The 15,098-nt window shown below is 38.1% G+C and overlaps 1 protein-coding gene across 1 annotated transcript in view; it reads left to right on the forward strand.

Annotated features, from left to right (window-relative positions):
- RPP30 (ribonuclease P/MRP subunit p30) overlaps nucleotides 1–10,162 on the forward strand; it is a 29,341-nt gene extending 19,179 nt beyond the window's left edge. Inside the window, exons 10-12 of the mRNA XM_063435290.1 lie at nucleotides 6,398–6,435; nucleotides 9,247–9,326; nucleotides 9,984–10,162. Coding sequence (XP_063291360.1) covers nucleotides 6,398–6,435; nucleotides 9,247–9,326; nucleotides 9,984–10,084 — 219 coding nt within the window. The 3' untranslated portion in view covers nucleotides 10,085–10,162. The remainder of the gene's footprint in view (nucleotides 1–6,397; nucleotides 6,436–9,246; nucleotides 9,327–9,983) is intronic.
- Nucleotides 10,163–15,098: the final 4,936 nt, after the last annotated feature.

A 15,098-nucleotide genomic window follows, 5' to 3' on the forward strand; every position in this document is an offset into this window, starting at 1 on the left:
TACCAATACCCAAGAATAGAAGACAAGTGCGAGAATTCTTGGGGGCAGCAGGCTTCTGTAGGATATGGATTCCCAGCTATGCGATACTGGCAAAACCTCTGTACGCAGCCATCAAAGGTACAGAGCACGACCCCTTCTTATGGACCCAAGAACAGCAAACGGCATTTGAAGATGTGAAGAAGGCTTTGATGAGTGCCCCAGCATTAGGTCTACCTGATCACACACGACCATTCTACTTATATGTACACGAGCAAAGAAGAATGGCTGTGGGAGTATTGACACAGTACTTGGGATCATGGCAAAGACCTGTTGCCTACATGTCTAAGCAACTGGATGCAGTGGCCAGCGGACTTCCACCTTGTCTAAGAGCCGTAGCTGCAGCCGCCCTGCTAGTAGCTGAAGCCGATAAACTCACTCTGGGTCAAGAACTTTATGTACGAGTCCCACATGCAGTACAGACGTTGTTGGATTACAAAGGAAATCATTGGTTTAGTAACAGCCGTATGACCAAGTATCAAGCAATGTTGTGTGAAAACCCAAGAGTGCATTTAGAGACTGTAAACACCTTAAATCCAGCTACCCTTTTGCCGCAACCTACTGAAAGTCAACATGATTGTTTGGAAGTAATGGATGAAGTATTTTCAAGTAGACCAGATCTTCGTGATTTTCCCATCCAGAACCCCGATGTTCAATATTACACCGACGGCAGTAGTTATGTGAAAGAAGGGATCCGCTATGCAGGATATGCAGTGACAACAATAGACAAGGTGATAGAAGCTCGGCCACTGGCGAAAGGAACATCAGCACAAAAGGCAGAATTAATAGCACTAACACGAGCGTTACAATTGGCTGAAGGTTTAAGAGTAAATATCTATACGGACTCTAAGTATGCGTTTTTAACCACTCATGCCCACGGAGCTTTGTATAAAGAAAGAGGACTACTGAATTCAGAAGGCAAAGAAATCAAGTACGCAGCTGAAATCCTACAACTATTGGAAGCAGTGTGGGAGCCGAAAGAAGTCGGTATCATACATTGTCGAGCGCATCTGAGAGGAGATGGTGATGTAACCAAGGGAAATCGGATGGCAGATAGTGCAGCTAAGCGTGCTGCTGAATCAGGAAGACAGGAGTATGTGGGGCATATAGCTGCTCTTATACCAACTCCACTGTCCCAATGGACTCCAGTTTATACAGCTCAAGAAGAGGAGTGGTTAAAGACTGAACCGGGAAAGTATTTGGAGAACAAGTGGTATCAGCTAGAAGATGGAAGAATAGTCATACCAGCATCACTAGCGGTAGAAATTGTCCAAAATTATCACAACGGGACACATTCTGGGAGAGACAGTACTGAAGAATCTCTCAGGAAACATTTCTACATACCAAGATTGTCCAACTTGACTCAGGCCATTGTACGCAGATGTGTAACGTGTGCTAAGAATAATGCAAGACAAGGACCAGTAAAGCCACCAGGAGTCCAGTTTATGGGGGGACTCCCCATGTCCGATCTACAAATAGACTTTACAGTAATGCCTAAATCGGGTGGACATCGTTACCTGTTGGTAATTGTGTGCACCTATTCAGGCTGGGTAGAAGCATGTCCTACTCGTACAGAGAAAGCAGGAGAAGTTGTAAGATTCCTGCTACGAGAAATAATACCCCGATATGGACTACCCTGTTCTATAGGATCGGACAATGGTTCAGCTTTTGTTCATCAGTGCCTACAACAACTGACTCATATGCTTGGTATAAAGTGGAGGCTTCATACTGCATATAGACCCCAGAGTTCTGGTAAGGTAGAGAGAATGAATAGAACTATAAAGAACCAGTTGGCTAAAATGTGTCAGGAAACCCAACTTAAGTGGAACGTTCTCTTACCCATAGCTTTATTGCGAATCCGCAGTACCCCTACCAGAAGGATGGGCCTCTCTCCTTTTGAAATCATGTATGGGCGACCACCTCCCGTACTTGGTAACTTAAGGGGGGACTTGAGTCAGTTGGGAGAAGGAATTACCCGGCAGCAGGTTGTAGAGTTGGGTAAGACTATGGAGGAGGTACAGAAATGGGTACAAGATAGATTACCTGTGAATATTTATCCCCCTGTTCATAGTTATCAACCAGGAGACCAAGTGTGGATTAAAGAGTGGAATAATGTACCGTTAGGGCCCAAGTGGAGAGGTCCTTATGTTGTTCTTTTGTCTACCCCTACAGCGATAAAAGTAGCCGAAGTAACTCCGTGGATACATCACTCCAGGGTTAAACCAGCAGCAGTCGATTCTTGGCAAATTACAGCAGATCCAGAGAATCCCTGCAAGATCCGGTTGAAACGCACTACTCAGTCGGAGTAACGAGGAATTATTGTGGATTACAAATTTTATTGTTACAGGTGTGAGTGAGAAGGCCATAATAAAGCCTGTCCGCTTACCAACACATAGTGTATAAGCCAGGAAAGTCTCGAAGGGACACCTGTGAAGACGAGCAGAACTCCATTCCCTGCAGCCCTCACATCCTGGAAGCTGAGGTTCCATCGCACGGACGAAGACTGAGGATGACGGCGAAAGATGTGCTTTTGATTGTGTTTATTTATATGTGTTTTTATATTCAGGAAGGTAGAGGTACCGACACTCCTAGCTGTGAGGTATGCATTAAGACTATGAGAACAGGTAACCATATTTCCCAAACCCTAATTTGGCATTCACAATACGAATGTAAAGGAGAGGTATCAAGATGTAGATACCTAAATATAGACTATAGTGTGTGCCATTTAGGAGTAGGAGAACCTAAGTGCTTCAGTCCAGAGTATCAACCTCGTACAATTTGGTTGACTCTCAGGAATGGAGATCCTCAGGGGACCCTAATTAATAAGACGGTGTTAGAATCCGTACATTCTTCGGGTGTTCTGCTATTTGATGCATGTAAGGCGATATCAAGTGGTAGAAAACCGTGGAATGTATGTGGGGATCTTAGATGGGAGAGGACGTATGGGTCTAATGATAAATATATTTGTCCCAGTAGTAAAAATAAATATGTGAGTCCTAGATGCCCAAATAAAGACTATAACTTTTGTCCATATTGGTCTTGTGTGGGGTGGGCGACTTGGGGACAGACAGTAGATAAAGACATGATAGTGACTAAGTTGCCGACTAGCCCTTATTGTAAGTCTATGGAATGCAACCCAGTCCATATACTTATTAATAACCCCGACAAGTTCCTAGATAAGTATGGAAATTTATTTGGGTTTCAGATATACGGGACGGGTTTAGATCCTGGGACATTATTGTTTATAGGAATAGAGACTGATACGGTATCCTCCCAGACTCATCAAGTATACCATTCCTTTTATGAAGAGATGAGTATAGATAATAAGATCCCCCATAACGCTAAAAACCTGTTCATTGACCTAGCTGAAAGTATTGCCGGTAGTCTTAATGTTACCAACTGCTATGTGTGTGGAGGTACTAACATGGGAGACCAATGGCCTTGGGAAGCAAAGGAGGTAATGTCCGGTTCTGAGGCAGTTGACCAACTAATATCTACACAAGCCGATTATCATTTGAGTGTTAGAGGTAAATCTGAGTGGAGATTAAAGACCTCCATCATAGGTTATGTTTGCATAGCAAGGAAAGGAATAATGTATAATACTTCTGTAGGAGAATTAACTTGTCTAGGGCAAAAAGCTTATGATGATGATACTAAAAATACAACTTGGTGGTCGGCTTCAAATGTCTCAGAACCATCTAACCCGTTTGCTAGATATGCCAGTTTAAAGGATGTGTGGTTTGATTTATCCATCACATCTACCTGGAGAGCCCCAGCAAATTTGTACTGGATCTGTGGTAAGAAAGCCTATTCGGAGTTGCCACAGGACTGGGAAGGGGCATGTGTGTTGGGTATGCTCAAACCATCCTTCTTCTTGTTACCGATTGAAACAGGTGAGACTTTAGGTGTTAAAGTGTATGATGTGAATCATAGGAAGAAAAGGGGACCCTTAGAGATAGGCACCTGGGAAGATAATGAATGGCCTCCCCAGCGTATCATAGATTATTATGGGCCAGCCACGTGGGCAGAAGATGGTACCTTTGGTTATAGAACCCCAATTTATATGCTCAACCGTATTATAAGATTACAGGCGGTGGTTGAGATTATTACTAATGAGACCTCACAAGCACTCAATCTTCTAGCGAAGCATAATACCAGGATGAGGACAGCAGTGTACCAAAATAGATTAGCCTTGGATTACCTTTTGGCAGTAGAGGGAGGTGTATGTGGGAAGTTTAACCTGAGCAATTGCTGTCTTCAAATAGATGACGAAGGGCAAGCAATAGCTGAGCTTACTAGCCATATGGTTAAACTAGTGCATGTGCCTACTCAGGTATGGAAAGGGTACAATCCAAGTAGTTGGTTTGGTAGCTGGTATGAGTGGTTTGGAGGGCTTAAGGCAGTGGTAGGTGGAGTCCTACTGATTTTACTGTTGTGTCTACTCCTACCGTGTCTTATACCCTTAGTAGTTAGGTCTGTGCAAAGCCTGATAGGAAGTATAGCAGAGAGGAAGGCTGCTGCACAGATAATGGCGATATATAAGTATAAGGCTCTAGATCAAGGAGAACCAATGCAGGAAGATGAGTGTTAAAAGATTCACATCATAAGATAAGTCTGGTCTGGTTCATGGTAACCTGAGGTATATGCAAACCAAGGTTAAGTGATGCCTCAAGTAATTGTGAAATATCAGAGGCATCAAAGGGGGGAATGTGATGTAATTCCAGTAAAATACAAGTTTAGCAGGCTAAGATTGCCACAAGGCATATGTATGTATATGTGTTTGTAGTATCAGTTAGTTAATTACACGTAGCTAAGATACTGTTATCACTGTACTGACCAGGTGCAGGAATGTAAGAACTGGAATTACGCGTCCCTCTCCTTTGTATCAGATGAGCCACGTGGTTAGACCGGATGGATGAGTTTAGACTCTATTTATTAAATAGGTTAAGGGTATGTGTGGGTGTAGTTAATTGTGGGAGGAGCTACAGTGCTATATAAGGAATGTACTCTATGTATTCAGTACTCAGACTTTGCTGTATTTTGGTGACGCTAGTCCCTCTGAGTCCCGATCGGTGATCCAATAAAGAATCTCTTCCTTCCTGAAGAAACCTGTGTCCATCTCTCTGTGCTTGGCTTCCGTCAGTTTCTCCGGTATCATTATAGCACGTGGGGAATGAATAACTCCCTTGCATTGTCCTTGTCGTTGCGTAATTATTCATTTGGGTTATGTTCTCTTCGCTGGTTAATAAAAGTACATAAAAGTTCACACCATCCTCATTGAGCAGTGGTAGCTAACCTCTTGTTGACTACATTTCATATGATGCTCAGTCCTCCTCAAAGCTGGAGCAGTAAAGTTTAGCAGATGCCATTAACGGCTTAGAAAAACTTAGTTATGCTATGTAATAATATTCTAGGCTGCAGTAAGCCTATTTAATGGCATGCTTTAACCCCTTAAGGACACATGACATGTCATGATTCCCCTTTATTCCAGAAGTTTGGTCCTTAAGGGGTTAAAACCTACATTTGAAATTAAATTAAAAGCAAAAATATAACTGACTAATTTTGATATTTTGACACTAAATTGCAAACATTTGTTTATTGTAGGAATTGACCTCAACATTGGTCAATTACCATAAATGAGAGCCACTTTTCTTACTTTGCATTCAGTTTTAGATCCTCACACGTAACAGTTTTAGGGATACTCTAAGAACCAAAAGAATGTTGGCTTAAAGAAGTGGTGTTGGTGTATTGATCATGCCCCTGCAGTCTCACTGCTCAAATCTCTGTCCTTTGCATTTGCTTTCGAACAGCGCAGCATTCTGCTGTGCGTCTGCGCTAGCCTCCCAGTGCTTCGCCAAAGAGACGAGGAGAGCAGCGCAGCATTGGCTGAAACCCTCACACTGTGGGGAGGGGGAGACACCTATATAGGTCACAGGTCAATATAGTGTTAGGATTACATGTATTTCAATTGCTATGCTGTTCCTTTAAACTAAAGTTGTTTTGGTACTTAGTGTTCCTTTAATAACCCTGTCTGCATTTATATGCTAACCAGACAAGAGTTGCTTGATAGTACGCAAATTTCTAGAAATCAATATATATATATATATATATATATATATATATCGCTGACTACATTTTATTATACAGCCAAGAAAAGGCTGAACTTAATGGATGCATGTCTCTTTTTAGCCTATGTAACTATGAGTTTAAAAAAAGTACAGATCATCTAAATTGGTGTGTAAAATAGGCAGACATTACTCTTCAAATGTTACAGAGGCCAACTAACTGTTTAATCTATGAGCTGCAATTAGCAAATTTATCTGAATAGTGTTTAACAATTCTTTCTTTTTTTTTCTTGCAGCCATTGGAAATAAGAGGTCCTTATGATGTTTCTACATTGTATCCTTTCTTGGGACTATTTTTTTTTTTTTTTTTTTTTATGAGCACAGGATTCAAAGAGGAGTGCATGAGGTTTAATAGTAGAGATTGGACCACTGAATAAAAGAAGTGCATAAATAGATCATTCTAAAAGATTAAAAAAAAAAAAAAATACATTGCATCCCTCATTCCATGTGCATTGCTCATACAGATTATTTTTGTAAAATTCATATATCCATTGGAAATGTATTATATATATATATATATATATATATATATATATATATATATATATATATATATATATATATATATAACATTTAATGGGGGGGGGGGGGGGGATTGGTAACCATAGGCATTGAACATCAGTTTATTTATTGGACAAAAAGTATAGCATATCTGCATATCTGCCATGCAGCAGTTGGTTTTTATCTCTTTGCTGAGAATTCAAGCTACTCTGAACATTGCACAAACCAAATTGAACTCCTGTCTTTCAATAATCCTAAGTGTGGTTATGACTGAGTACCTCTGCTTGATCAGTTTCCTTGCTGCTACCAGGGACTCTGTAGCGATTCAGACCCAGTCACCAAAGCTGGACCTATTCCATCAGACCAGGCTGCAGCAGTTATTGCTCTGGAGACCTTTTCTCCTGTAAAGCATTGATTATAACTTTTTCCACACACATTAGTTGAGACTGAATGTAGGGAGTAGAAAGATGTTTATTACACAGCTATTTATATACAACAATACCTGCAAGGGGTCTTTCACAGTCTAAATAACACCCTGATCGCAGAATCTGCTCCCGCGTTACAATGTGTTAAACTTTTACCTTGTAGCTGCTATTCTCTGATCTGGCAAGGAGTTCCAGGCGTACAGTAGCTAAGTCTCAGACCCACAAAAGGGGTTTCCGGACCTCTAGGGAAGAACATGCTCTTAAGCCTATAAACACTGCTCTACGGTTTTCATACATTCTTGTAATGCAGCTAACGCAAGCACAACATAGGCAAGAGTGGTACCTTTTTAAAGGGTTACTCCAATCAACATGACCACTTAAGTGGTTTTTAAATGGTCTCGGTGCTAGAAGTATGCATGGGCATTGTTTCTGCTTGAAACACTGCACATTAAGAGATCTTTTTAATTGTGCTGGTGCGAGTTGCACCTCCACCACACGTGACACTGACAGCCCAGAACTCTGTGAGTGTACACATTAACTCCTTAAGGATACCATTGCAGTACTCCTCTTAAGGATGCAGGACGGAAAATTTCCGTCCAATACTAAAATTAACCTTAGATTGCCGCAATTGTGGGGTTAATGTTCTTGCAGTGTGCCTCCGTGTCTGAGGCACACTTCTTCAGGCAATCTTACTGTTTCAGCCCCTGTGATCGCTCTGAGTGGCATTCAGAGCGATCACACGTGCTGCGGTGAAACCCGATCTGTCGCCCTGCACCTCTATGTGAGGTGCAGAGAGACAGATCAGTGCTCATCTGCTGCTCTCTGCAATAAAAAAAGTTAGTTGTAAAATCTGACCCCCCCTCACCCCTTCCCAATAAAATTTAACCCCTTTCCTGCCCTTTGATAACTGCCTGCAGTAATCAAAATACAGATGATAACAGTATTTCACTGTGATCTGATTTTTTTTCTTTTAACCCCATGAGGGTTAACTTTAATTTTTTTTTAACCCTCAGGGGGTACATTTATTTGGTTTGTTACTTAAATATTTGTAAAAAATATTTAATTATTTAGCTAAGGTGGGTAGAAGTTAGTGGGTAAATTGGGGGATTTACGGTTAGGCTAGTTAGGGGTTAACAGTAAAAAAAAACTTTAAGTTTAAACAAAGTTTTAACATAGTAAATAAAGTTGTTAAAAGCTATAAAAAAAAAGTTTTTCAAAGTTAAAAAAACTTTTAACCCCTTAAGGACACAACTTCTGGAATAAAAGGAAATCATAACGGAATAGTTCCGTCATGTGTCCTTAAGGGGTTAAAAAGTAAAAAAAAAAAAAATTAAAGGGAAAAAATGCATAAAAATTCAAACTTAAATGGCTGTGTCTGAAATGTGTCCCTTCAACGTTTTCATCTACCTGGTAAAGGTACATACAGGTTATTGCTGTGGTTATTGCTGTGCTTAGTTGACATAGCTGAGCAACATATGAAGTATTGCACTGCCGTAGCGCACATAAGGTTTGCAAAATATATATTGCAAACTCATTGTGTGTGTCTAAAAGGCATAAAAAATGTGTATTACCACTACACTTGGTACAAACTAGCAGAAATATGATTTCATTCTAAGGCTCAAAATATGCCTTTTGAAATACCCTCGGGTGTCTTCTTTAAGAAATGGTATGCCTTTGTGGGGTAGTTGGAATAATCAACCTACTAAAAAAAACTCCAAAGTGGGGTACAGACACAGTGTAAAAATTCAAAGTTAGAAAAAAACTTAAATGGCTGTGTCTCAAATGTTCCCCTTCAACGTTCACATATACCTGGCAAAGGCACATATGGTGGTATTGCTGTGCTCAGACTGGCTAAGCAAGATAGGAAGTATTATAGGGGATTTAGCACACTTAAGGTTTGCAAAATATACAGTACAAACTCACTGTGTGTGTCAAAAAGGCAGACAAAAATGCTTATTACCGCTACACTTGGTACAAGCTAGTGGAAAAATGTTTTCACGCTAAGGTTCAAAATAATGTCAAAAAATGCAAAAATTGCTTGTGTCCTTAAAGTTAAGACAAGCTTCTAAAGCTGTGTCTTTAAGGGGTAATGACCATTGGAGTGATACTAAAAAAGAAAGGGAAAAAAAGTTAGGTTAAGATCCTTATCTTGTAATCAGAGGATTGCTATTCGGTTTGTCGGAAGGGGCCTCTAAAGCGGCAATATCTACCAATTGCCGAGCTGTTCTCCTTCATGGGGGTGAGTCTGGCTTTTATCAACCAATCATAGAAAGGGCCAGCTAACATGTAGTGTGTATATAAATATAATTGTATATGTATACCTGTGATTTTTTTTTAGATTTTTTTCCTGAGGCCAATGTCATTTACTAATGTGCTTTATTAATGAAAATGTATATTAAAAGCAAAAGCATAGTCTGTGTAAAATTTAAATGACAGAATTTTAAAATATATCCACGTTATAGTGGTAGATAGGGGTTACCAAGAAATTAAAAAGAAATCTGTGAAATTCAGATATTTCCGGCATTTAGATCTATATTAACAGGTAAAGATTTCACCTTCACTTAGGAAATGGGTTAAATGCAATTATTGCTGCTACACAGTTCTGCACAAGCCTGGGAAAATATCACAAAAGGCTATGAAAGGATACGACAGTGGAAATTTTACCAGTTCAGAGAATATTATGCATTAGTTTTAAATTTTTTAACCCTGCATCTGTAAATGTATGTTTTAGGACCAGAATGCTTACTATATATTCTATATATTAAAGTTAATATATTATGATTTGTGTGTATTCTATTGTTATGTGGCCATAATCCTGTCTTGCTACAAAAAACCTGGTACAAAAAAAAATGATTTTGCAGTTTACCCACTTAATTATATGTGCTTTCAACCACAGAAACAAGAAAGACTGCTTTTGGCATTGTATACACGGAGAAGAAACCACAGACTGAAGAAGAATCGTCTGAGCCAGTTTGCAAAAAAGCCAAAATGGAGTAATGTTTAGTATAAAACTTGGGGGATGGAGAATTCTGTGTTTGTGTGAGACATGAGTTTATTTTTAATAAACTATAGAAACATTTTTTTTTTAAATTACAGCAACTTTATGAAGACGCGAATGCCACCTTTTTAGTTTCTTGCTGTACATTGATTTAAGCCAATTCATTCCTTTCCTGGAATAGTTTGATTTGAATCAAAATGGTACCTCACAAAATAAACCATAAAATGGTTCAGAAATGTATCAGTATGTAAATAATAGCAGTACAGCTCATTTAATTCTTGCAGTTCTGGTAATTCCTGAAGATGATGTCCTTTTTGTAGAAACTTGACCGCCATACATGGAAGATCAATGGATCATCTGACATTATTCCTGTATAGTAATCTGCGTCAAGGTTGAGATTCTAAGCGTCTCCAACCAACAGAACACAGTCTGTTGGAACTAATATGTGTGATCATGCTTGTGACTGTAACCATTCGCACAGACAAGAAATTTTCTGTAAAATATTCTACTCCTGATGTGTGTGTGTGTGTGTGTGTGTGTGTATGTGTATATATATATATATATATATATATATATATATATATATACTGTTGTATACAGCAAGTGCAGACTCAAAGGAATTTATGTTTAAAATGGAATGAGGCAAATAATTAGATTCTTTGTTAGAATACTTTGCATATGCCCAATCAGAATCCTTTCCAGTAGTAACAGCACCCTGGATTTGTGATTTCTGTGGGAAAAGCAAGTCTTATGGCTTGACTGGCGTGCAGATTTGTTTAATATTGTATTAACTATAATATATATATAGGGCTAAAGAAGAATCTTTATTTTTGGGAGTAAGGTTTTTTTTTTGTTGTTGTTTGTCTTTTTGGGATAAATATATGTGGGATCTTGAATCTCAAATCAGCTGTCAACCAAGGCCTTATTTTGTGTTATCGGACATGTCAATACAATTATTAAATATAACTGTTTGCCTCGATTTAAAAATAGAAATGCACATAAGTTTCAGTATAACTTTGTTTATTTGTTAAACAGTTCAAATATCCTTCTACAGAGTATTTTTCTGACAAAACAGGAAATTAAAGTATTCCTTTAAAACTGTTCATTTCAAACAAAATTATTCTGTTTGGCTTTGTGTGTATTATTACACACTTCCAAACCTGCTGTATTGCCCATTATAGCACGTGTAACAATTTCCACTTTCTCTGTGTTCATATTTTTACAGAATGGTAGGTCATCACATTACAGTGACACTTAACCCATTCACAAAGTGTTTACATCTCTTTATAGTATAGAGTTGCGTAGTACTGTCATTGAAGACATTCTGGAGAGCAGGAACCGATTACAAGTTAGTCACCACTAGATGGCAGCTCATGACCACTGCAAAACCAACTAACTTGTACTGGTCTCTACAGCTCATCCTGCAAATAATTCCTACATAGACACATTAATTCCACAATTCAAAGAAATGCCCAATGGTCGGTAGGTACAATTTCAGATTTACAAGTATGCATTATATGATGCCAATGAGAAGTGTATTTATACTCCGTTTGGCATTCATGGCACACGTTAAACTCAGGTCTTATCCATTATAACATTTTCTTAATAAATGTAGCAAACCGTTTGTCATATTCTGTTCTCAAGTCACATTGTTCTGTTTTTCAAACTGTTAGAATCCAGATTTTTCTCACATTGCTTATATACAATACAGTATACAAAGTCATAAATAGGTCATTTACGCGTAAATCCGTGTATTCAATACAAAATGTACAGAAAATACATACAAATGTATAAAAAGACATCACGTTGTTTGAACTTTCTATTTGCCTCAGATCTATTCTCATGTTCATCCGCTTGCCCTCATTACATACAACTTCAGATTCAGATCATTCTTCATAGAATAAGCCAAACAGGTGATCCATACCTTGCTTTCGCACCTGTCCTGCATTTAGTCACATAACATCATGTTCTAGTACAATGTATTAGAGCTGATGAATTATGTTGTAGCCTGCACAGGAGAACGTGTATAGTAGAATTGGTGTTTTCCCACTATGTTTCAATACACCTCCAATAAATAAGGCCATATGTACAAACGACAATTGCCATGGAAATCAACGGAATGAGCCGTCTGTCTGTTCCATATTTAGCGCTTTGCCCATTTATAAAAGGCCTACTGGTTAACTGAGATACAGAATACAAGATAATGAGTAGGCGCTTCCAAGTATTTAACAGAGATAGTTAAAGAACAGGGTATGATACAGCAGTGTTTCCCAGACACTAAATCAGAATGAAAAATAAGTAAAGAATGTGTATCATAAACCACATAGGGAGGTAAAGCCCCTGAGCCAGGTATAGTAATAAACAGTAATAGTAACAAAAAGATATATACAACCTGACCACAGGCGAATGGCAGAGTATTATCTATAAAATAAGAATAAAAAATAACATAGTGTATACTGTGTATTTAAATTTGGTGAATAATATGAGGATGGACTACCACTCACATTTACCAGAGCCGTACCAGGCTCTGTATAGCAGGCTCAAAGGTGCCAATACTGGCTAGCGAAGCTCCAAGGCAAAAATATGCAGGATTCCGTGGTAAAAAAGAATTTATTTTATGAATAAAAATATCAATATAAAATAACAGACTCCCGGTTATAAGGGGGTGGAACCCAAACAACAAATGTTATAAAATCAAGGTATCCACTTACCCCAAACAAAGTAAACCGTCGGAGTAAGTATAGAGAACAAATAAAATACAATCAAATGATACAAGGTTCAGCAGACGCGTTTCGGCTCGGTGGCCTTCTTCCAGTGCTGATTTTCGGGTCCTCGTGGTTTGTTTAAATGCGCCCGGCATTGTAGATCACCTGTGCGTGCTTTTCTTCCGTATACGTCATTTCCGGTAATTACGGATGATGTCATTTCCGGTATCGTCAGTTGGAACGCACGGTGGAACGCATGTGGCATTCAGTAGTTTCCGGTCTCGGAAAAATTACATTAAAAAAGAATTGATTATATGTAAGAACAGAAATATATACAAAGACCTAGAGAAGCCTTTATAAAGTGGATAAAGATCCATAAAAATGGATCTTAGACTGTCATCTTTTAAATTCTCATATTAATTAACCACTTTAGTAAGCAGAAGCTTATAATAAAGTCTACACATAAGTGGAGTGTAGGAGCCGGCCAAACATAGGCAAAAAGGAATAATGTAAAAAAGGGGGGTATACCAGAAAGAGGGAATAAATAATGAAAAAAGTCTGAAATAAAAAATAGTTTACAAAAAATGAGAAAACTCAAAATCTAAATTTAAACCCATAGGGAATAAACAGTCCATATCAAAAATCCATTTGCTTTCTATCTTTGCCAGCTCCTTTACATTATTCTCACCCCTCCAATTTTTTACTTTTTTGAAAATAGCCATAAATGATAATACAGATGGATCACTTCTATGTTTTTTGGCGAAGTGTGCTGAAACACTATGTTTCATATACCCCCTCTGGATATTGCCCACGTGTTCCGCAATCCTGGTTTTTAAGGTCCTGGTGGTCATCCCTATGTACTGCAGACCACATGGGCACCAGAGGAGGTATATGACATTGGTAGAGTGACATGTCAGAACCTGGCGGATAGGAAAAGTATGATGATTAGAATGAGAAACAAAGGAGGTGATTTTTTGTTTGTTAAATAAAGTTTTCTTACATGTAACACATGTTTTACAGGGATAGAAACCCGGCTCAATGTTGAAAAAGTTTTTTCTATTATCTTTTTTCTCCTTAATGAAGCTTGTTGTTAAATGTTGTTTTAGATTTCTTGCTCCTCTATAAACAATAACTGGTTTTTCTCCTATAATTTTTCCAAGAGTTGGTTCTGATTTGAGAATGTACCAATATTTGTTAATAATGTGTTTAATCTGTTTGGCATTTTCATTGTAATTTAGGACAATTGGAACATTTGAAAAACCTTCCTTCTTCTTTACATTATCTGTTTTTTTCTTTAAAATTTCCTTTCGATCTTTTTCTTTAGTTTTACTTATAAAATTGTCTAAGGATTTTTCATCATAATTTTTCTCAACCAATCTGGTTTTTAAAAATTGTGCCTGTTCGTCGAATGACTTTGGGTCACTGCAATTTCTGTATAGCCGTAGGAATTGGCTGTTAGGCATGTTATGCAGCCATGGGCCGTAGAAAAAGATCGAAAGGAAATTTTAAAGAAAAAAACAGATAATGTAAAGAAGAAGGAAGGTTTTTCAAATGTTCCAATTGTCCTAAATTACAATGAAAATGCCAAACAGATTAAACACATTATTAACAAATATTGGTACATTCTCAAATCAGAACCAACTCTTGGAAAAATTATAGGAGAAAAACCAGTTATTGTTTATAGAGGAGCAAGAAATCTAAAACAACATTTAACAACAAGCTTCATTAAGGAGAAAAAAGATAATAGAAAAAACTTTTTCAACATTGAGCCGGGTTTCTATCCCTGTAAAACATGTGTTACATGTAAGAAAACTTTATTTAACAAACAAAAAATCACCTCCTTTGTTTCTCATTCTAATCATCATACTTTTCCTATCCGCCAGGTTCTGACATGTCACTCTACCAATGTCATATACCTCCTCTGGTGCCCATGTGGTCTGCAGTACATAGGGATGACCACCAGGACCTTAAAAACCAGGATTGCGGAACACGTGGGCAATATCCAGAGGGGGTATATGAAACATAGTGTTTCAGCACACTTCGCCAAAAAACATAGAAGTGATCCATCTGTATTATCATTTATGGCTATTTTCAAAAAAGTAAAAAATTGGAGGGGTGAGAATAATGTAAAGGAGCTGGCAAAGATAGAAAGCAAATGGATTTTTGATATGGACTGTTTATTCCCTATGGGTTTAAATTTAGATTTTGAGTTTTCTCATTTTTTGTAAACTATTTTTTATTTCAGACTTTTTTCATTATTTATTCCCTCTTTCTGGTATACCCCCCTTTTTTACATTATTCCTTTTTG

The sequence above is a fragment of the Pelobates fuscus genome, chromosome 10 (genome assembly GCF_036172605.1).
Source record: "Pelobates fuscus isolate aPelFus1 chromosome 10, aPelFus1.pri, whole genome shotgun sequence".
NCBI lineage: Eukaryota > Metazoa > Chordata > Amphibia > Anura > Pelobatidae > Pelobates > Pelobates fuscus.